General features: G+C 35.6%; 1 protein-coding gene across 2 annotated transcripts in view; it reads right to left on the minus strand.

The window, feature by feature from the left end:
* LOC128519237 (uncharacterized) overlaps positions 1–23,159 on the minus strand; it is a 42,732-nt gene extending 19,573 nt beyond the window's left edge. The window contains exons 1-7 of one of the 2 annotated variants that reach the window (XM_053492886.1): positions 23,040–23,159; positions 14,807–16,829; positions 14,521–14,684; positions 14,219–14,439; positions 12,969–13,098; positions 12,534–12,634; positions 10,740–12,447 (exon numbers count right to left, since the gene is read on the minus strand). In XM_053492886.1, the coding sequence (XP_053348861.1) occupies positions 12,291–12,447; positions 12,534–12,634; positions 12,969–13,098; positions 14,219–14,439; positions 14,521–14,684; positions 14,807–16,814 (2,781 nt within the window). In that variant the 5' untranslated portion in view covers positions 16,815–16,829; positions 23,040–23,159 and the 3' untranslated portion in view covers positions 10,740–12,290. Of the gene's footprint in view, positions 1–10,739; positions 12,448–12,533; positions 12,635–12,968; positions 13,099–14,218; positions 14,440–14,520; positions 14,685–14,806; positions 16,830–23,039 lie in introns of those variants that run through there. The other variant, XM_053492895.1, reaches the window with a different exon arrangement.
* Between the last annotated feature and the right edge of the window lie 385 nt (positions 23,160–23,544).

Raw genomic sequence — 23,544 nt, forward strand, 5'->3', positions numbered from 1 at the left:
GGCGCTTTGTCACAGTCTGTGGGGGTGGAATGAGTTCAAGGACATCATCAAACAGGTACCAGAGGATATCATCCTGATGCGGGCAGAAGAATCGGTTTGACCCAACACGATGTATGCATTTGACCTGGACATGTGTTGTTTGTATGTTTAGAATGATGCCTGGATACAAATCATTGTCATATCTGAGAATACACCATTTGCCAATCAGCTCTGGACTTTCCCACTGGATTTCTTTTTCTGGATTCCCCCCACTGGCTGTCTGTGATACAGCCGTTTCTATCTTCTGGCGAAAAGTAAAACACTGGGTGTTGAAGCACTTGCAGTTAAACTGCTTCCGTGTTGTGCACATGCAGCTTACATCACGAACCATCAGTTCTCCTGCAGCTACAGTAATGACCTGGTGAATTCTCATGGTTCCAGGAACAGCTGGTATCTGCTTTGGCATTTTCTCCATTGCTTCCTCAACATCTTCACTTTTCACAAAGAACAGTTTCACACTTGTGTTTGTTTTAGACAAGGCCCTGAATAACTCTTCTGCATCTGGGATGTCATGCCCCTTTGCTACCATCATGTCAGCTGCTCTTTTTAAGGCTCCCCTGACACCATCTGGTGCTCCCTTTCTATGACTAGCCTCGAAAAAATTCCAAGAACCAGCCTTGAATCCTCTTCTGTCCAGTTCTGAAGTTTCCTCGTTGTTTGTATTGCGTACAGGGTACGTCCTTAAAAGGGGCAGCACAGACACTTGTGGATGTTGGCCAGGAAGGTTATCTAGCACAGTATTTAGGTGCTGCCATATTGCTGGAGGGCCTTTATGTCTACTGGGGGAGATGGTGCTAAAGCACACAGGCTCTGAGAGTCCACCAACATACAACACTCCAGTATGAAGGGTGGCCTGCTGATGTGAAGCCCCAAAGTGGACCGCCTGAACTTGAGAACTGTATTTACAGCTGTAGATTTCTGAGAAGTCAACATGTATCAAGGCCTCCTCCCCTGACATGTTGTTCTTCAGCTCACGGCAGAAGGCATACTGCTGCTTGATATTAAAGTGATGCAGTTTCTTTACAAAGCTGTGGAATAGCTCAATGAAGTCCTCTTGTGTGCCCTCCACAGATTTCTTGACTGTCACCTTGACAGTTGCCTTTTCTCCCTTTTTGTCTATCTCCGTCTCCTCTATTACCCACTGGGTAAATGATGTGTTTGCGGTGCTGTTGTATGCACTTGTGATGTGGACAGTTCCTTGCAATGGACACACTCTCCATACATGCAACTCTTGCTGGATGAGTTGCAGCAAACCTTCTCTATCAACTCTTCAATGTTGGCAGTCTCAATGAGTTTCAACTGACGGAGCTTTACTGCCAGAAAGCTGAGATTTTCATGCAACTTACACATGCATGTGTCACGTTTAGAGAGTGTTGGACACAACCCAAAAGGGGCGTAAATGACAGAAAAAAGAATAGGATATCACCTGGTCTGGGTTTTCTGCCAAAAATCTTCTGTGGATATTTTCTATCGTGTCCATCAGGAACCTCTTTTGCATTTTTAATTTGTTCTTTGTGAGTGTTTGTTTGGTTCCTGTGGTCATTCTACTCACATCATCTCTGAGATAGAATGCCTTGATTCTTTTTTTGAAGTCTTCAGTAAACCTGCTGGTCCTCTTTCTTTCAAAATGAAGACTGTCATGATGTCTAAAATTCTTGTTTGAAAGTCCGAGGGAGTCACTTGCAAACTTTTGCAACCTGTATTATTTTATAATTCTCCCTGTCGTGACTTTGGCAATCAGCTGCCTTTCTCTGTCCTTGGTGGCTTTTTTGTATTTATTTCTAATATCTTCAATGAGTGATTCATGGAAAAGTAAGGTTTTTTTTATTTGGGGGTTAACGGGGCAATTTAAAGTGAGTCGTGTTATTTTCGACTGTGGTGAATCCGAAGATTTCTTTGAACGTTGGCACCTTTTTTTGTATTTTTCTTTGTTTTCTTTCAAAACAAAGAAAGGCTGCTCTGGGTGATCTCCCTGATCAGGACTCTGTGGAGGAGTGCTCAAGTTCTTGAGCACTTCTTTCCTCTCCTTGCTCCTATGGTAAGCTGCTCTCCACATTTTTCTTTTCTTACGCTGTTCTCTTTTACTCAGTTCATTAATTGCTTTCTTCTTCCCTGCCTCTACATTCTTTCTCCATCTCTCACGCTCACTCTGCAAGTATCTTTCCCTTCTTTCAGGATCAGCTTTAAGCCGTTCCCGATACTTCCTTTGCCTTTCTGCTGCTGTTGTTGGTGCCATCTTACTCGCATTCTTAACATGGAACATAAATCACATTCAGCATGCATGCAGTATAAGAATGTTGATTGAATATAATAATAATGAATTTAAATAACTGGATAACTTAACAACCAAAGTATTAAAATCTCAACACCATCACAATCTCACAACCCCGTTACAATCAAAAACATAACAGGGTTGAGTGTGACAGGGTTGAGATTTTTGCACAAAATGGTCGCTGCTCAATGTAGTGAATACCAGACAGAGAGCACATGGCATGCATAAAATTCAAAATCACCATATATTTATGAAATAACAAAAAACTTTTTCATAAGTAATAGTTTTCTATCTTTTTTTCATGGTACGGTGTTGAGTCATTAAGTTTGACAACCACATTATCACAAGATAAATGACTAAAATAAAGGAAAAGACGGGAGCAACTTGCCTGTCTCTGTGGTCGTGTTGTCCAAAAGACTTCAGTGATGTCACTTCCTGATGTACAGTAGATGGGATTCTGGATCACACCATTGTATTTATGGGGGTGGGATCATTCGTGTAACTGGGTTGAGGGGTTACTCAGGTACAGAAATAATTGTGATTTTAATAAATAATTAACAATTAAGCAAAAGAGCACAAATAGAAGTTTATGTTGATATCAAAATTTATTGACTTTTTAAATAGCTTTATTTGGTATTTTCAAAGTAAACTTTCATCAAGGCCATAAGGGACATTACAAAATAGGTGGTGTCAAATGAAAAAACAGTTATTTCTCATAAAAAGAAAAAAAATAGTTCATTTTTTTTACGCTGTATTAAAGGGTGCATTTCAGTATATATGTAAAGCTGTTTAAATATAAAGTTTGGTGACCCAATAGATGAAATACACCATAAGAGGTGAGAGGGACTCAAATTGTGCCATTTCCATGGAATGACTTAAATAACATCATCAGTTTATAAAAATCAATCTGTAGAAGTGAGTTTTCTCGCCACTGGTGGTGGAGCTTTAAACTGCATTACTCAAAGCAGAATACGGAGTGAACTTCATCACTTGTACTTACTTGCGCTTTCCAGCCTGTTTGTTTCCATCGACATGCAGACTAAAGTAACAGCTCTCAGTTTCATAAAGCTTTCAGGTCTAACAAATAAGATAAGTCGGAGCATCTGCGTTTCACATAAAACATTTAAGATAAGCGGGGGTAAATGTTCGGCCTCACCCAAACGTTACTCATTATTGTGTGTGTGTGTGTGTTTTACACAAAACCGAATATAAACCGAACAGTCTTATATACAAAATGACATATAATTACAGTATTTACTTATTTTTTGCGGCTCATTGGGTTTGTGATTTAAAAGAAAACCATGGATGAGTAAAAGATTAGAAACTTGTCATCTCTATTCTTTCATTTTTACAGAAGAAAAACGAGACAGGGAGGAGTTACAACAGATTTTTTTTCAGCAAACAGAAAGGGCGGGAAAGAATGCCTGGGGGTTGGAGGATATAAACAGTATAGCGAGACGATTCATTTTCTTTTGTGGTTTAATTAAAAAATGAAACTGTAGATATACTCTATTCGAGTATATACTGTATGAGTGAAACTCATATAGATTCTAGTAACAGAAAAAATGTAAACCCTTTGTCAATTCAATCACTCAATTCCATTTACATGCCTTAAATCTCCTTTTCTTCTACATCCCAACGGTGTAGATCCAGTGACCAGGAATGCCACTGAGGAAAATGAAATTTGAAATTATTGATATGTGCATGAAATCAGTTAGAGATGACTTTTCTTACTTGGTGCCTTTGGCCTCTATAGCCTTAGCTCTATGTACTCGGTTAAAAGAAGTATAGGACCCAACATAGTTTTCTGCTGTTGTAACCCATCTGCTTCAGTGGTTATTGTGTTGTGCATTCTGAGATGCTGTTCTCCTTACCACAATTGAACAGAGTGGTCATCTGAATTACTGAATTACTATAGCTTTAAGTCAGGTTGAACCAGTTTGGCCATTCTCTTTCGACCTCAAAAGGTCTGCAGAACTGCTGATCACTGGTTATTCTTCATTTATCGCACCATTCTGTGTAAACCCAGGGAATTACCACAATTACCACTAGAAAAACTAATACCAGCACATCGTGAAGGGTGTACTGCCATGTTCAGAAATCACTGCAAGAGCATTTTTCAAAATTTTTGATGGTTGATATGGCTATTACACAAAGCTGCTGACCTGTCTCTCAGTAACTTCGTGCATGGTACTGTCACACAATTGGCTAATTAAATAAGTGACTGAGTAGGTGTACAGTTATTCCTTATAAAGTGATTTTACACCACACTGATGCTTTAGTGGTTTACACTGCACTGCTGGCTTCCTTAAAAGATGGCATGATCTGAATGAGGGCTACATGATTTGACCAAAAAATTATATTGTAATTATTTTGACACATTGTGATTTAAATTGTGATGTATATATTAGATGTTAATTATTTTTTTGAGGTCTTGAAATTCAGCCCTGTATATTCGTTTGACAGCTACTTTTAGTGCCCTCATCTTTCAGGCCAAGAAGAACCTGTGCTCCATCACTTCCTTTAGCTATCACGAAATTCAGGGCTACCGGTCATTAAAAGCTTCTGGGGGAGTTACTTACTTATATTCTAGCCTGGACTTACAGTGTTGACTGACTGACTGAATTTTCTTGTCACTGGTGAGTCCACAGTATGTGCTACAAATTGACGCACAGTGGAATCTAATGCCTCAACTGAAGTGCAATATTATGGTCTGATTCTTGTACGGGACCTTTTTTAAACTTATCTCTTGTTGATTGTTTTTCTTCTTTTTACATTATTTTTCTTCCGCGTTAATGTTGTGCTTTCTGCTGCTTCACCTGACCTATCTACAGCCCTTGATATTTGGGGAAATCTGAGATTTGTGTCTAGTCCTTGCAGTTTCTCTTTAATTACATAATCATGTGCTCTGGTACAAACCCATATGAGCAGCAATTAAACCAGAAGCACAAATGCTTATGAATAACTCATCAAGAACAGCAGAGTTAGGATCATCTGTAGATTTTTGCTTGGAGGACTTAGTCATACAAAGAATACTTGTATGGGATGAACAAATTTCCGTCCATTCTATTTGTAGTTTGCAAACAGGTCAGAATGGGTAAAACTGCATTAAATATTTTAGGGGATATTTCCCTCATCATATTAATTACAGCATGTAAATGTGTTAAGTGCCTTTATCCTATGTTCATAAGCAATTCTCGTAAAGTGCTTGATAAATCCCTTGATGTAGTTGTCTGGTTTTGGATTCTGTCAACCACTTTATGTTATTTGTTAATACTATTCTGGCCCCAAGCACAAATAAAATGGGAGAGTTGCACCACAAAGGGCATCCGGTGTAAAACCTGTGCTAAAGTTGTTGTGTGGATCGAGTGGTCCAGTGTGGTGACCCCTTGACGGGAAAGTTTTTTATTCTGCTGATGGGCAAGCGTCATTAAATTATAATTAAAAAAGTACACAATGATTGAAAGGATGTTTTCTCAAGAAAATGTTTTTAGGAGCAGCAGGAGTGAAATTTAAAGCATGCATGCACTTTTGTACAGCTTTTTTTTAAAGTAAATTACCTTCATAAAATAATCTTTTTAAAATCAAAATCTAAATTTATCTCATAATTTCTTTTAGGGTCAGCACCAGCTTCTATAGGTGCTTTAAACATGTCCGCGCTGTCATACATACATCCCACATACATTCCCACCTACACTTGTTGCTGTCAGTAACATTATTATTCCAAACTGCAAAGGGTATATAGTCCATTAATGTTTATCCCTCTAACTTCAATTTCTTTAGTTTGTTGTCAATAATGCATTGTGTTAATGTATCTGTTACCCTTGACTTACCCTTAAATTAAACAGGAAATGAAAGAGGAATCTCAAATATTAGATGGAGTGCCATTGATTCTCAAATGTTCTGTCAAGAAAAATTATAGTGGCAGGAGTTATCACTTCATCTTTATTAATTAACATCCATAAGTATTTCATTTAAAGAGAACTTTCTTGCTAATATGTTAGTGACACCTCCCTTAACAGACAATGATTTGTTCAGCATTGCAGAATTTTTGTTTGTTTAAGGTATTATTATATTGTGGCTACAGTTTCTTTAAACAAGACATATGGCACCTGTATCTGATGTTTACTGGTCTAATTGTTGCCCAGTGAGAGTTTGAATACCATTATCAATGCCAGTCGCGACACCATAAGGCCTTCAGTGAAGGCATTTTATTTCTTTAAATAAAAAAATATATTTTTGTCACTTTAAATATTGTATTATTTACAAATATTCCTATTCCTACAAACCTTTTTGCATTGTACAGTACAGTCTATGTCTTTAGTACCTAAAGGGTGAAAGTTAAAATATCATGAATTATATATTTTTTATTTGCTGTTTCTCTGTGGTTACTGAACTAGAGAGGACTAGAGGCTTTCTCTGAGGCTTTCCTGGAAGAGCAGCATTGTGAAATTGAGTGCATGCAAGCTCTACAGCTTGAGCTAGGGAAAACTACAAGTTGTATGGGAGTTAAAGAGATTTTGAGCACACAAGGGAAGCTTGGAGTTACAGAAACATTTTCATTACATGCGACAAGGTTTGAGCACGCATAAATAAAGCAAAAGTGACAAAAAATATTAAAACTGTAATATGGCAGGATGGCACACAATAGCATAAGACCTCGTACTACACCCATATCCAGATGAATATAAATCCAAACGGCACGTGTCTGCTGGAACCGTTTTGTTTAACCCGGAAAATGCAAATGTATTTCCTATTGTCTGTCTGACTTTATGACTTACTTCTTTATGACTTACAGTACATGTTAATGACTTGGTCTTTTGATGTACGGAACAAAAACTTAAATATGCTCTCTTTGCTAATAATAAACAGAGATCTTCAGACATCAAGCGTGCATATCTGTTTGTCCGTCTTGAATACCAGCCGGTAAGTGTATAGAAGTGCAGTGGACACAACAAGGAATAGTTCTTATTCCTTAAATTAATCTTATGAATTAAAAATCTTCATCACTATTATCAGTTCGTTTTGTATGTAAATATGCAAATACTTAAAAGCATTTGATTGGATAATTACACAAGTGATTACTATCTGGCAACATGGGAAATTTGGTTGGGAAAAATCATAAATGACTTTGATCAGAGATCACTTACAGTAAAAGCCTTGTGACTTTGCATCATAAGGAACACCGACAGGCTAGAAACCACAGCTATGTTTAATAATTAAAGTAACTCACAGGATTGGGACTAAACAGTTGTGTGGCCGAAAGAAATATCACTTTAGTCAAGACTATGGAGGCAGTGTTATTATCTGTGGTTGCTTCAGTTGGTCAGGTCTAGACTCAGCAACATTATATGGCAGTTATATATATTTATTATATGGCAATAAAATTATGTCAGCATACTACTTCCCTTCAGTACTGATCACATAATTAGTTTTCTTCCCTGACAGCACAGGCATATTCTAGGACCCAAATTGTGAAATGGTGTTTTTTTAGGGATGATGAAACATTTCACATATGAATGGACATAATAAAGTGGACAGTGAGTGGACTAACTGGTTTTATAAAGTAGGCAATATAAAGGTAACTTTGTACTTAAAAAGCTTACAAAATATTTGAAAAAATTACACAATCACATAATTAATTGGAGTAAAATATCTCAAATACTGTATGTATATATTTCATATGAATAAATAGGCCTAGCAAGATTATCTTGCTAATAAATTAAGCTAACTGTTACTCATTTGTCTGATGTCTTGCATTAAATCAGATATAATCCATGATAATGATAAAATTACTTTTAACAACCATATTGACTTAATTTCTCGCTTCTTACTGAGTTGAGTGATTGTAATTAAACGTAAACAGGAGCAGGTACAGTATTACGGACCAATAAAAAATAACCAGTGGCAGAAACAGTAAACCTAACTGTTGCTGTAACATAAACTGGCGATTGCTTAAAATATAATATTGCAAGTTTTTCTTTTTATGTGACTCCCATACTGATGTGCAAGGTAGCATGGTTTCCTATATATTTGCCCGACCCGTCATTTCGTCCTACTTGTCCTATTTCCTGCAATTTTTTGATCTGCATGAGTAATTTAAGCTAACATACAGTGCTGTGAAATTGCCCCTTCTTGATTTATTTTTTATTTTTTGCATATTTGTGGCACTTAAAAGATTGAGATCATCAAACACATTTAAATATTACACAAAGATAACCTGAGTAAATACAAAATGCAGTTTTAAATGATGATTTTATTTATTAAAGGAAAAAAGCTGTCCAAAGCTTCTATGTGAAAAAGTAATTGCCCCTAAACCTAATACATGTAACTGGTTGTGCCACATGTGGCAACATCTGCAATTAAGTGTTTGTGGTAACTGGCAATGAGTCTTTCACATGGTTTGGAGGAATTTTGGCCCAGTCCTCTATTCAGAATTGTTTTCATTTGCCCATTGAAGGGTTTTTTAGGAATAAAGAGTTTATCAGCCTGTTAAATGATCCCAATCAGATTTAAATCCGGACATTAACTAGGCCACTACAAAATCTTAACTTTGTATTTTTTGAGTCATCCAGAGGTGGGCTTGCTGATGTGTTTCGGATTATTGTCCTGCTGCAAGTTACGAAAATGAGGTAACGAAATGATGGCCGGACATTCTCCTTCATGATTTTATGGTATAGTGCAGAATTCATGGTTCCATCAATTATGGCAAGTCGTCCAGTTCCCGACCATACCATTAACACCACCATGTTTAACTGTTAGTATGATATTCTTTTCCTAAAATGGTATTTTAGTTTTACGCCAGATGTAATGGAACACACACCTTCCAAAATGTTCAACTTTTATCTCGGTCCATGGAATATTTGCCCAAAAATCTTGGGGATAATTAAGATTTTTTTAGGACAGTTTTTTTTCCTCTAATGAAATTATTTAAAAACTGCATTTTGTATTTACTTAGGTTATATTTGTGTAATATTACAATTTGTTTAATGATTTGAATCATTTACTGTAAGTGTCACAAATATGGGAGAAAAATAATATGAAAGGGGCAAATACTTTTTCATGCCACTGTAAAATTTAAGTCAATGTGGGAAAAATGGTATCAAAACTAAAGGGATTATATTCAGATAAAAAAATCTGAATATACTGTAATACCCCCCCCCCCCCCCCCCAACCACAACCACCAGCAGAGGTGGAAGGTAACGAATTACATTTACTCGCATTACTGTAATTGACTAGTTTTTTTTGAGTACTTGTACTTTTTAAAGTAGTTTTTTTTTTTATCTGTAATTTTACTTTTAATTAAGTATGTTTTGTTTGAGGTATTGTATTTCGCTACATTTAAAAGCTTATTCACTACTAAGTAAAAAAAAATTAATGAAAATGAAAAATAATAAAAAATCTGCAATGGGAAAGGGAAAAAATTGCACCCCAGAAACCACTGCACTGATTGATTGATTGCCATCTGATTTAAAGCGAATTGCCATCAAATTCTTATGAAGCAAACCCCTGGCCATTGTAACGGCCACTACTATGTATGTATGTATGTATGAATGTGTATGAATGTATTTTGCCCTTTTAAGAGTTGCCGCTCCTCCCCCAGTGTGCACTGCAGAGGTGTGTGTGTGAGAAGGAGAGAACGGAGTAGGAGCTCAGGTGTGCTGCTCACCCCCTAAATGCTCTATTCTTTTACTCTTTTCTTTACTTTTACTTTATGTTTTGTATTATAATTTTGTGACGCTAAAAGAGGCTGATATAGGTTTTGTCCTGAACATTATTCTTGGCTCTGAGCTCTTTTTTCCCTCAGCTATCTGCCACAAAGCGTAACATCATGTTTAAGCGACCATTTTGATTTCAAGCCCAAGAAAGGCAACAGCTTTATTATGCAAAGTCACAACAATTAGTCTGAGATTTATATCCGCTTGTTTTTTTGGAACTACACTAAAATCACTGTTAAAAAAAAGTAACGCGGTAACGTTTACTCTGAGTAAATTTTTAATGAGCTACTTTTTACTTTTACTTGAGATTTTTATAATTGTTACTTTAAAATTTTACTAAAGTAACAGTACTTGTACTTGAGTTCAAAAGTTAATTACTCTTTCCACCTCTGAGCACCAGACCCAAAAAGGTTGCAGGGTCAAGTGCTTACAAGTTTTAAACTCACCAGAAAGTGCAGCTAGAGGAGCAGGCTAGGTAATACTTTTTTTATTTGTTAGAAAAGTATTTAGCTACATGGAGATAAGACTCAAAATACCACCTTTACAACCACCAAAACAACTGGCCATAACCAAGTGAAACAAGAAATCCATGAGAAAGAATACATTCAGAGGAAGAACGAGAAACAAAGCAAGAGTGGCAGGGTAAGACATGAGTAATTTTACACAGTACTGACAACCCAACAGAATATGGTTGTCCTCTCCCAAATAATATATTTTCTCTTTTCAAAATGCCTCTCTTTCATTAGTCATTTAACACAGTGAAAAGTCTGAAGTAATGATTGCAGTAGCCTAATTACTAATAACAAATATAGACACCAAATAAAAAAATGAACATAAATGAAGTGGTTTAATTTCCCTTGAATAAAATGAAAAAAATAATAATTTAACATAATTTTATTTAAACACATAAAAGTTTGTCAGAAAGCTTTTGACAAAGGTGGCAAATGTAGTAAATGATTTAGAGTTTCGCAAGCAAGCTATGGTATAGTAATGGCACCCATAGAAATCATTGTAAACAAATCCTAATGGGGGTATAGTATATTCCCATTAGTATTTTACTATTTACTTTTTTAGGCAAATTTTTAAGAAATAGTCCTCCATGACTTTCTGTTTCATATGGGCATAAATGACACATTCCAAGTCTATTTATTAGATCCGCTTAAGTACTGCAAAAATCACGATCACATTATTTTGGTCAATAATTAGATTATGTTTATTTAACATGATTATGCATTGACCCTGGAAGTATTGTGTATTTATTGAACTTTAAAAAAGAAAGTTTTCAATGAGATTTATTAACCTTTAAAAGAATTAAACTGCAAAGCAAATACAAGTGTAAAAAAAAAAAAAAAAAAAAAGATAATTGCCCCAGCTGGACTGAGAGTGATTTTGGGCTTTTAGTGAGGGACAGAACTCACTACTGTAAAGCAAATTAATGCCCTAGATTTACATTAATTATGTATTCAGTGAATACAGTACAGAATGTTTAGTCTATGAAAAGTCATGTTTGTCTAATAATGAAAGTTATAAAACTGCAGAGATTGATAGAATCTCTGGATCTTCATACCAACTTCTGTCTTGTAAATTTTGCCAGAAAAAAATGGTAAAAATTAACATTAAACTTCATAAAAAAAGAATAATTATTTATTAGAATGTCACACAGTCTTTATGTAAAATCTGTTTGTATATCCCGGGGGTTGTTGCATAGGCTTCTGGCAGTGAGTATTATCATATTGCCTATTTCTATTTCTATTAGAAATTAAAAGAGAAAAATTTAAAAGAGCACACTATTATGATGGCTGTTAAACAGTGTTACATTCACAGTTACAGGGATATAGCCTTACTTTATATTCTAATGGGACAAAATCATGACTGTAGTTTTCCATAAATAAATAAATTAAAATGAAAAAAAAAAAAATTTCAACCTAATGTCAACAAACTTAACTACAGTAAACTCAACTTGTGTTCACATGTAGCAGTATTTGTATTTATCACGGATGACATGCAAATACTACAGAAATTTCCCTGAGAAACTTTAGTGACATTTGAATGGCTTCTTCAATATATTTTTTAATTCATTAAATTTTAAGAATTTAATTAAACTTTTTTAAACAGTTTTGATGATGTACATACAATACATATTTAAAACAAATCTCAGTGCATATTTTATCACAGAGAAATTTTTTTTGAAACAATAAAAATATTCTCTTATAATGCTGGTGTTACACAAACTGATTAGAATTTTTACTCTTTACTATGCTCTATGTATTTATGTCCTGGTCAATGACTGGAACTGAGCGAAGCCATTTTTTCATACTTGGTCTGTTGTTCCATCCTTTCGTTTTGGCAAACTTATAAGCATTTTCAAAAAGATCAGGGAATGTTGTCATCAAATTTAACTTCTCAGCTTCTTCAGGGCTATTGAGACAAACCAATATTAATTAGATTCAATGGAGTACAAACAAAAAATCACATCAGTAATGTAAATCCTCTATACAACTCACTAATGCTCATGCAGATTCCGTATGAAGCGCAACAGACCGAGTGTGTTCTCTGGGTAGGGCTTTTTCTTACTGTCCAGTTTTTGCACAAGCTCAGAGGGCAACTGTGAAGAACCATATACAGTAGAGTAGTTATCGTAAACCAAATACTTTTATAATGCACTACCACGTATACTGTATTAGTATCATAAATCATGTTTGTAAATGTTCAAGTAAAAACTGTTTATGACAGCTGACTATACTGTAACTACTGCTATCATAAATAAGTCCCTACCCAAGTCACAGTTTCACTTTTTGTGCAAAAACATTATTGCAAATATTTTGAAACCCAAATCCAACTATTAAAATACAGTACCATCAGTATTGTCTACTGTAACATGGCTAAGAGACAGTATGCCTGAAAGGCAGTATTAAACGGTAAAATCTGGTTAGACTCACATTTGATTTCCAGTCTGAGAAGCTTTTCCCTGCTGTAATACCGTCTATAGCGGAAAGGAGGTCCGGGTCGGCGTTGCGGCAGTTCTCCACATCCTTTTCATTCCCCAGCTTTTTTAAGTACTCCACTCTCCTGAAAACGTTATAATTTGTTTTGACTTAACCACAGAGATAAAATTACAAATCACAATTTGTACATAATACAATGCTGTCAGCTTTTAATATTATTGCTCTTTAAGCGACAGAGTTAACTAGTCATGTTGTTATGACAAATACATTTTTTATGTGTTTTTACGGCAAGTGACAATTTTTAAATGGCCTGAATCAGTTTGTCCAATGCAAATGCCTGTCCTTCCACACACAGCATCCAAACTAACATTAATTATTATGTATTGCATTCACTATTAGTGGTATAACAATCTTCTGAGTGATGTACTGTACACACAGTGCAGGTAAACATCTAAACCATGATATATCGTTTGTAACTTTCATTTGTAATCAATGTTGAAACAAATTATAAAGACATTTGCAAGTTAACCTTTAGAAAACCAAAGTTTTGCTTGTAACCTGCACTATTAGCAAATTATGATCAGGGAAAGTAGTATGTTAATTCTGTCATTTACAGTATATACTATCATTTACATTTAAAATTTCTTATATACACCAATCAGCCCTAACATTAACACCATTGAATATAATTTAGATACAAGTAAATCATCATGGAAAATGCTAAAGGGCTCATTCATGCCTGTGGGGAGCAAAGGTCATAAGCCCACAAAAAAGCCAGTGTAGAAATCCACCAGAACACCCAGTGCATCACAGCCTGGCACACACAGGGTCCATCATTGGGACTCCAATCCAATCGAACACTCATATGCAAAGGACAAACAAGACCAATTATGGAGGTCCCACCCCAAAAACCACAGCACCCAAAGGATCCACTGCCAACCTCCTGGTGCAAGACACCACAGCACAACCCCAGAGGACTTGTGCAGACACAATTTTGAGCATAATGTTTTGCATTGAAATGTTATGGCTGAAACAAAATTGCTCTGAAGTCTCCATCAATAAATACATCCTCATCCGGGTTCACCTGGTTACTCAACATCTAGCTGAAATACTGTTTAGAGGTTGTTGTTTTTTATTTTTAAATCCAAGTGCATAAGAAAAAAAACTCAGCTGTTCAGACATTTAGAAATTTGTATCCTGGTAAACCAAATAATATATTTGGTAAATTATTAGATATGTCTTACCATATATCTCTCCAAAAGAATGGGTGGCAAAGGGTCTGCTCTACATCAGGTCTGTCTTTTGGCTCATGGCTGATCATCCACTCCACTAGGTCCTTCGCTATTTCTTCCTCCAGGTCTTCCAAAGAGTACTTCCCATCAAGAATATTAGCCTCACATCGAACACCTTTGCCAAATGGATGGTGTCCGCAGGAGAGGATATAATACACTAACATTCCCGCAACCTAAAGGAATTATGAAATCAAAAATTAAATCAAATAAACTTTTTCCTATCTATTGAGGATAGATTGCTTACTATGCAAAACCTGAATGTCAGAACTCCTCTTGTAGCCAGTGTTACTGTCTTCTTCAACAGTTTCGCTGGGCTTCCAGCACTTTGTTCCAGCAGCATTAGTGCGACAAGTCGTCTCTCCCAGCTTCAGTCTTCTACTTATACCAAAGTCAGCTAATCTCGCCTTTCCAGTTATATCTGTAAATGGTAATACTACTATTAATATTGTACTGGTAAAAGATCAACTGACAAATTTCCACTAATTAATATATTTTAATTACAGTATATCAATAATTGCTGACAATTAATATTATTCTTACCAATCAGAACATTTTGAGGTTTGATGTCTCGATGAAGCACTTTGGTATCTTGGCTGTGAAGAACTTTCAGGCTACAGAGCACTTCTTTTACAATTTTCTTCAGGACCTGTTGCCGCTGAGAACTGTCTTCTGGCAAATGGTCTTGGATGTATTCCTCCAGGGTGTATTCACAAAGTTGAAGGACAAGATATCCAAATTTGTCATCCTCTGCAAAGTCCACATATCGCACAATACAAGGACTGTCGAGCTGAGGAAGCCGTAGAAATTCCTCTTCATTTTTGAGGTCTTGGTAATTGGACTTTAACATTCGTTTGACAGCTACTTCAGTGCCATCATCTCTCAAGCCAATAAAAACCCGTGTTCCATCACTTCCTTTAGCTATCTCAAATTCAGGGCTTTCATTAATTGTAAGATTCCCTAGATGATAAACCTTACTTGCTTCGATGCTAGAAAGTTTCTCTAGCTTGGGCCTCCAGCGTTGGCTGATTGAATGCCATTTTCTTGCTATGGGTGAATCCTCAGTGTGCGCTGCAAATGGATGCACTGTGGAAACTGACTCCTCAACTGAAGTTTTTGCAGTATCTAAATCAAGTTTTAATTCTTGTACAGCATCTTCTTTTAAGCTTGGTTCTTGTTGAGTGTTTTTCTGCTTCTTCTTCTTCTTCTTCTTCTTCTTTTTCTTCTTTGATTGTATGCTTTCTGCTCCCTCACCTAAGCTATCTACAGTTCTTGAACTTTGTAAAGATCTGAGATTTGTGTCCAGTCTTCGTAGTTTCTCCTTAATTACATCATCTGCTCTAATTGCTACAGCAGTAAGAATCCTATCAGGCACTGAGGTTAATCCATGTGAAAAGACTTGCTCTGGGAAAAACTCATATAGAGCAGCAAACAAACGGTAAGTAAGAATGCTGACATTTATTGGGTATTTAGGATCAGTAAAAGGCATAAGTTTATTGCTTAACTCTTCTAAAACAGCAGAGTTAAGATCATCTGCTGGTTTTTGCTTTAAGGACTTGTCCATAATCACACAAAGAATACTTAGCGGTATTAGCGGTGTTAACTGGAATGTACCAGTGGGCAGTAAACATTTGATAAGGATGGGTACAATCATATTAAATATTTGAGAGGATATTTCTCTCATCATGCAAACTACAGCTTGTAAGGTGTTCACTGCAAATATTCTATGTTCATGAGAAATTCTTGGAAAGCGTTCGATAAATCTATTGATGTAATTGCTTGTTTGATTGGAGTCTTTCAACCATTTTATGCTACTTTGTCGATATGTTTCTGCTGTCAGGCCCTCAACATTAAAATATATTTCAAAAAGTGCAAGATGGTTAAAAGGATGTTCCTCAAAAAAATGTTCCCTACATAAGTTAAAAACCTCTGGCTCAGTTTTTTTGGAAATTGCAGCAGTGAAATTAAAAAAAATTTTGCGCGTTTCTACAGTTTTATTTCCTGAAGGTAAATCTTTCACAAGACTTTCTACTTTGTTATCCAGATTTGAATTTCCCCCATAATTTCTTGCAGGGTCAGCACCAGCTTCTATTAGTGCATTAAACATGTCTGCTCTGTCCCTACTTGCAGCGAACTGTAATGGTGTACATATTTGTTCTGGATAACCATTTGGATCAGCTTTTGTGTCAATTAATCTTTTCACAATAGTCAGTGGAACTTCAGGTGTCTTTGCAGCATAGTGCAGAGATGTTAGGCCATTTGTGGATACTATGTTGGGATCCGCATTTTCTCTCAGTAGAAAGTCACAAATCTCTTCATTCCCACAAATAACTGCTGCTGTCAGTAGGGTTACATCATCATTCCACTCTGCATAAGGGTACAGTCCATTAATATTTATCCGTTTTACTTGTTTCTTCAATGTATTCAGTTTGTTGTTAATAATACATTGTATCACTGTGTCTGTTACTCTTGGCCTAACTTGAACAGGAAGTAAAAGAGGATTTTGAACAGAAATTCCAACAGGAACAGAAAATTGTGCTTGGAATGCCATTGATCCTCGTATGTTCTGTTGAGATAAATTATGGTTATTACTACAACTTTCTTACTGTACACCACACATTTTACATAAAAATACTTGAACAGGAAATAAAAGCGGAATCCCAATAGGTAGCTGGAATGCTACTGATGCTCAAATGTTCTGTCAAAATAAGTCTCATGATTTATCACTTCATCTTTATCTCATTCCATCCATAAATGGTACATTCAAAGAGGACTTTTAAGTTAACATGACAGACACATTAATTCCAGAATTTTAGATGTATATCTAAATCATTCACGGCTCTACAACCAGTCACAGGAGTCTGTCAGCTCACGCAAGCAAGCAGAAGGAGCAGACAGCGCTGCCCTCTGATTGTGTGTTCTCTCCAACGTGTGTGAGAGAGCAGTTCGAAAAGCTGTGACAGCAGGAGGTTCAGAGCCCTCCCTGACTGGTAGTAGTAGCCTTGATAGGGGAACGAACCAATGATGGGTGGGAAACATTGGGTAACCCATTAGTAAAATATACTTGTGTATGCAGCACTGTAACAATATAATAATATTAATCAACATAATATTTATCTCAGTGAAATAATATAGAAGTAGGTAGAAAGTATGACAAGTCATAAAACATACTGGGTTCACTTAGAGGTGAGAAAAGCAGACAGAATATGACAGGTCATAAAACATACTGGGTTCACTTAGAGGTGAGACAAGAAAAGCTGACGACTATGAGACAGGTCATAAAACATAAACAGGAAGGGGATGTGTCGTGATGCTCAGTGTACAGTGTGTACCCAAAGTACATGGGGAAAAAACCCTAAAGTGACCCAGACATGAACTGATAAATAGATAAGATAAGGCGCCAGGTGCCGGACCCAACAGAGACACGAGCATAAGATGAGGCGCTAGGTGCCGGATTTGGCAAAGACACGAGCACACTTAATGAAGGATTGAAACATGTGTTGGATACACGTGCTACACGTGCACCTGCAGTCGTGCACCCATGTCTAAGTAAGAATATAGACAAATAACCGAAAGACACACGATCAGTTTTACTACTACTGAGTTTAATAAGAGTAGACACAAAAATAAACTAGTATGTGCATCTACATAATACCAAACAAAGAGATGCTTACCCATGATGAGTTTCTTGAGAACTATATAGTTAATGGAATAAATAGTAAAAAATATGCAACGCCCTGTTATTTTTTTTTTTTAATAAACTAAGCAAAAGAAGTATAAAAATAATGGAAAGTAATTTGCAAGGAAAATTAATTATAATGGAAAAAATATATATAATCACTGGGTACAGATGACGTAGGGAGTCAGATGACGAGGTATATGACGTAACATAATATGATAGAAAACGTAAACATAATGGGAGAATTTCTAGGGAAAAGTCATGCCTATAATGGGTTCATAATTTGGTAAGGAGGGAAAAAAAGAACTGAGGGAGGAGATAAGGTGTGCATCCCTTCCCTTTGAAAGCTGTATATAATGAGCCTGCATGTAACTGTCAGACAGTCTGCTCCTAATCATGCTTGGATTTATGACCTAAGCATTCAAGTGCGGCTCACTTGGGTTTTATTGCTGCAATAAATCCTGCTTACATCATCCAGATGTGCATCCAGAGTCCTGAGTCGTTCTTTGGTTCTTTTGACTGGAGATACAGCTTTTGTTTAATGTTTTATAATTAGGTAACATTAACAAGTGGAAGACTAAAAATCTCACAACCTTTTCTCTTCATATTGGTTACTCAGGTTATGGCTGCACACATCGGATTTTTAAGAAATTTCAGTGTTTCAGTGTAAAGAAATTAAACTTAGCCAATTAGCAGATGATACCACAATTTTTGTCAAAAAATAGTGATGAAATGAATAAAGTTATTAATTGTATTGAAGAATTCTCTGGAATCTCTAAATTGAAAATGAACAAGAATAAGACCACACTATTCTCTCTTAAAGATTGTCTCCTGAAAGAAATTTGTGGGATTCCAATTAAGGACAATGTCCACATACCTTGGGATAAAGGTGTGTAAAGATTTGTCTTAGAGAAGCCGGTTAAATTTTAATCCTATAGTTGAGAAATTTAGTAACAGGTTCAATATGTGGCTTATGGGAGATCTGTCCCTATATGGGTTTTATAATGTGTTCTACTCTCAAAAGCAGAAGGGATTTCATGGTCTGTGTATATATCTATGTCAGCAGATTTTCCAAACAATGCTGTCAATGAATTAGACAGGATACTTTACGATTTTATTTGGAGGAAGAGGATACATTATTTATGGAAAGATATTAATAATAATAGAGACTTTGGTGGCCTTGTGGTTGTACGGTTCACAGATCTTAATAATGTTTTCAAGAGAATTGAATTTATTAAAAATAAAGATTATATATGGAATGTCTTCCCCAATTACATAATTAAATCTTTGGGTGGCATTAATTCCCTTTTAAAATATAATTTTTCTGTTGGAAAAAATTCCAGTTAAATTAGCAAATTTTCATATGCAGGCTCTGCTGGCTTAGCAATTAATCTATAAACAGAATTTCTCACCCCATTGATGCTTTATATGGAATAATAAGGATATCTTGTGCAAAAAAGGCAATCTTCAACCAGGCATGGTATGACAATGGAATTCTTACTGTCAGTCAGTTACTTAATGAACAGGGTCTACTTTTAACATATTATGAATTTTTTCAATAAGTTTCTGATTCCTGTAAGGCCAAAAGATTATTATATCATTTTTTATGCAATTCCTGGCAGTGATATCTTTATTATGAAATCCTGGATTTTCTCCTGTGGCTGCTGATTTTCAGATCAGGTTTTGTAGTGACACTATATTTATTGGGCATATTACCATAGTAATAGAAATACATTAGAAATATATTTAAAACAAACCTTTTTAATAATAATAAAATAATAAATAAGTATCCTATAAAATTTTACACAGAATCTACCCTGTCAAGGAGCTGCTACGATGTTTCAGTCTGAATCTTGATATCTTATGTGGGTTTTATAGCAATGCCAAAGAATCTGTCACTCATTTGTTTTTGACTGTGTATGTTTTGGTTGGACGTTTCTAATTTTGTTTCTAGCTTGCTTGGAACATGTATAAAAATTGATATGATGTTTTTTTTTTTGTACAGGATGATGTTAACTCCAAAAGTACAGTTAGTTTTATTGTACAACTTATTTTACTTGGGAAGTATCACATTCATGTGAAAAAATGGGCTAAAGCTAAGCCAAACTTTAATCATTTTATGAAACAGATTAAACAATATAGGACCACATTAGAAAATGTTAAAAACAAAAAAAGCAAGAAAGAACTTTTAAAACGTTTCACCAGGTTAAATTGATGTAGATCTAACCACTGGCTTGAAAAATGTTTCTTTTGTTGTTTTATTTATTTTCCTTTTTTAATATTCTTATCTGTCCTTTTTTACCTTTCTCATCTTAAACTACTTAAAATACTTAATTTTGGTAATTTGTAAATGTTGCGAGTGTTTTATGCTTGTTCAAATTTGGATTTAATTTTGGCATAATAAAAAAATAAAATAACTTGTAACTTTCTATCTGCCATTCTACCCACAAATCCCAGAGATCTCCTCCGTCATTTCCTACAAGCAGCCACAAGGGGTGACAAACAACTATTAACATAATCTACATGTTACAGTATGTGTGCGGGGTTGGGACTTGACATGAGGCATACTGTAGTCACAGAGAGGAATAGTCTTTAATGAAGACACCAGAACAAAAACATAAACCAACTCAGTCTCATCAAGGAACTAAAAGGAAGAAACTAGGAGAGAACCCAAAATAGCAGTAGCATGACTATCATTCTAAACTGAATTTAGGAGACCAGCCTGACATCAACCTCAGACAGAACAGATGCTAAACAAAACAGAAACTTAAGTACATGGAACTTAACTAAACAAGGAGTGAAACATAACACGAAGCTACACATAACTAGGAACTATACGAGACAAGGAGTTAAACAAGACTAGATCTAAACATAACCAAGAGATAAACAGAACCAGGGCTAAGATAGATTAGCTAAAGTAAACATTACTAGCGCTTGACATTAACAGGATGTCTGGGAGCTACAGTACAATGACAAGGAGATATGCAAGACTAGGTGCCAAACAAGACTAGGTGCTGAACAAGACTAGGTGCCAAACAAGACTAGGTGCTGAACAAGACTAGGAGATTAAACAGGCTAGGAGAATAAGCATCACATTACAGAAACAGAAACAGAACACATCAGACCAGGAGTCAGGGGGAAAGGGCATGCGCAGAGACATAGAGTGGTCACAAAAGGTAACTCAACAAATGCACAATAAAGAGAAACTAAGGACAAAACTATTTATAACAAACATAATTAGCTACCTCGGATCAGACGAGCGCTACAATTACCTGACCGAGGTGCCAGAGTTTAACTTAACAGAAAACAAAGGAAAACAAAATGGCGTCTTTGCGTGACACTACACCTACTCCTGTTTTTTTTGTTGTTGTTTGTTTTGCATATTGGTCACACTTAAATGATTCAGATCATCAAACAAATTGCAATATTACACAAAGAGTACACAAAGAGTAAATACAAAATGTAGTTTTAAATGATTCTTTCATTTATTATGGGAAAAAAGCTGTCAAATCAGCCTATCCCTATGTGAAAAAGTAATTGCCCCTAAACCTAATAGGTTAATCCTTTTTTAGTTTTTTTAAGCCATTTCGAGGTATATAATAAAATAATAATAAGCATTATTATTGAGGCAATGAGTCACATGACCTAAAGGTTACTAAAATAAAATAAAGAATGATTTCTTATTAAATATTAATAATGAGCAAATGGATAATATTGAATAAAAAAGGTTGTGCCCTCTGCAGAACAGGAGGTCACACATTTTAGAAAAGATTTTGAGGCAATAGGTTGCATGATTTTAAAATTATCAAAATAAAATATAGACTTCTTGCTTAATAATTATTAATAAATATGCAAAGTGACAATAATATTTCTATTAAAATTTATTAATAAATATGCAAAGTGATAATATAGAGTAAAAAAAGGTTGTGCCCTTTGCAGAACAGGTGGCCACAGAAATTTTAGTATAGATTTTGAGGCAATGGGTCACGTGACTTGAACTTATTGAAATTGAAATATACAAGTATTGCTTAATAATTATTAATAAATATGCAAAGTGACAATATTTAATATAAAAGCTTGTGCCCAGGGGGGCACAATTTTTATAATAGGCAATAGGTCACATGACCTGGTAGTTATAAATCAATAAACCTTCCACATTTATTATGCACAGTCATTATAGACAACCATGCATGACATTGACACTAACAGTAACAATATTTATAAAATTCCTTATTCATAATATAAATATTATCTGTATTTTAGTCGGACGGTCCCTTACTCGCGCAGTACGCGTGGTGCTGTGGTCGGACTGTCCGAATGTCCGCCATGAGACTCTTAATTCCTTTCCGTCAAAGCACTGAATCAGGAGTAAAATGAGGAGGAGCCTTTAACTGCATTACTCAAATCACAATACTTTTATTAGTTTTGCCCCCTAAACCTAATAGGTTAATCCTTCATCAGTTTTTCAACATTCAAACAAACATACAAAACATCAACTAAATTTAACTGGAGCTCTAACGTGAATGGACGATCGTTTAAACTATAATAGTGGAAACGTTTTTTCCCAGTTTAATGTACAAGCTGGTCCGACAGCGGTGCACACTCCTTTTTTCCTGGGTTATAAGCAGGATGTCTAAAAATGACGTTGATTTTTACATCTACATTTAATCAGTAAAGAACAATCATAACTAACACAATATGTGAGAGAGTTACACCATCCTGGATGGTCCATCCACGGTAATAAGAATTAAAGGGAGTCAGCATGAAAGGTAGAAGTGAGAAGGAGAGCAAGTGAACCCGAGTGAACTTCATCGCTTGTACTTACTTTCGCTTTTCAGACTGTCTGTTTCCAAAGACTTGCAGACAAAAGTAACAGCTCTCACACAGTGTTCACATCTAATCTTAGTTATGCGAATGGCAAGTGAAATAATTGAGATTTATTAATTAAAGAATTAAAACATTTAAGATAAGCGAAGTTGTGCAGCCTCACCCAAACGTTTCTCACTATGCTGTGCGGGTCTTACACAAAACCGGATAGAAACTGGACAGTCTTATATTTCTACAGTATATCAAATTACTTACAATTACGGTACTTACTTATTTTTGGCGGGTCTTTGAGTTAGAAAAACATGGTTGAGCGCAGGATTAGGAACTAGTCATCTTTACTTCTTCTTTTTACAGATGATAAAAAGAGAAAGGGAAAGGGTGGAGTTACAGTAGATTGTTTTTAGCAAACAGAAAGGGCGCGAAAAAGCAGTGCACCGTATGTACAGACCTATTACGACATGTACACTGATCAGCCATAACAATATGACCACTGTCAGGTCAAATGAATAACAAATACCTAGCTGATTGGCGGGGCTCAAAACCTTTTGGAATTTCTGCATTAATTTGTCATAAAATGTGGTCTAATCGTTCATGTTTTTATTGAAAACAACCATAAAGTTGTTCTAGTGGTAAAAGTATAGTGCTAGTGGGAAAAGTATGTGAATCCTTGATTTAATGACCTAAAAAAAGAGGGGGAAGATGGAGTCAGCTGTTAGCATACCTGCAGTCTTGTTAAGAAAATACTACTAGTCAAAACGACCCCAAAAGCCCAACA

The sequence above is a fragment of the Clarias gariepinus genome, chromosome 1 (genome assembly GCF_024256425.1).
Source record: "Clarias gariepinus isolate MV-2021 ecotype Netherlands chromosome 1, CGAR_prim_01v2, whole genome shotgun sequence".
Taxonomy (NCBI): domain Eukaryota; kingdom Metazoa; phylum Chordata; class Actinopteri; order Siluriformes; family Clariidae; genus Clarias; species Clarias gariepinus.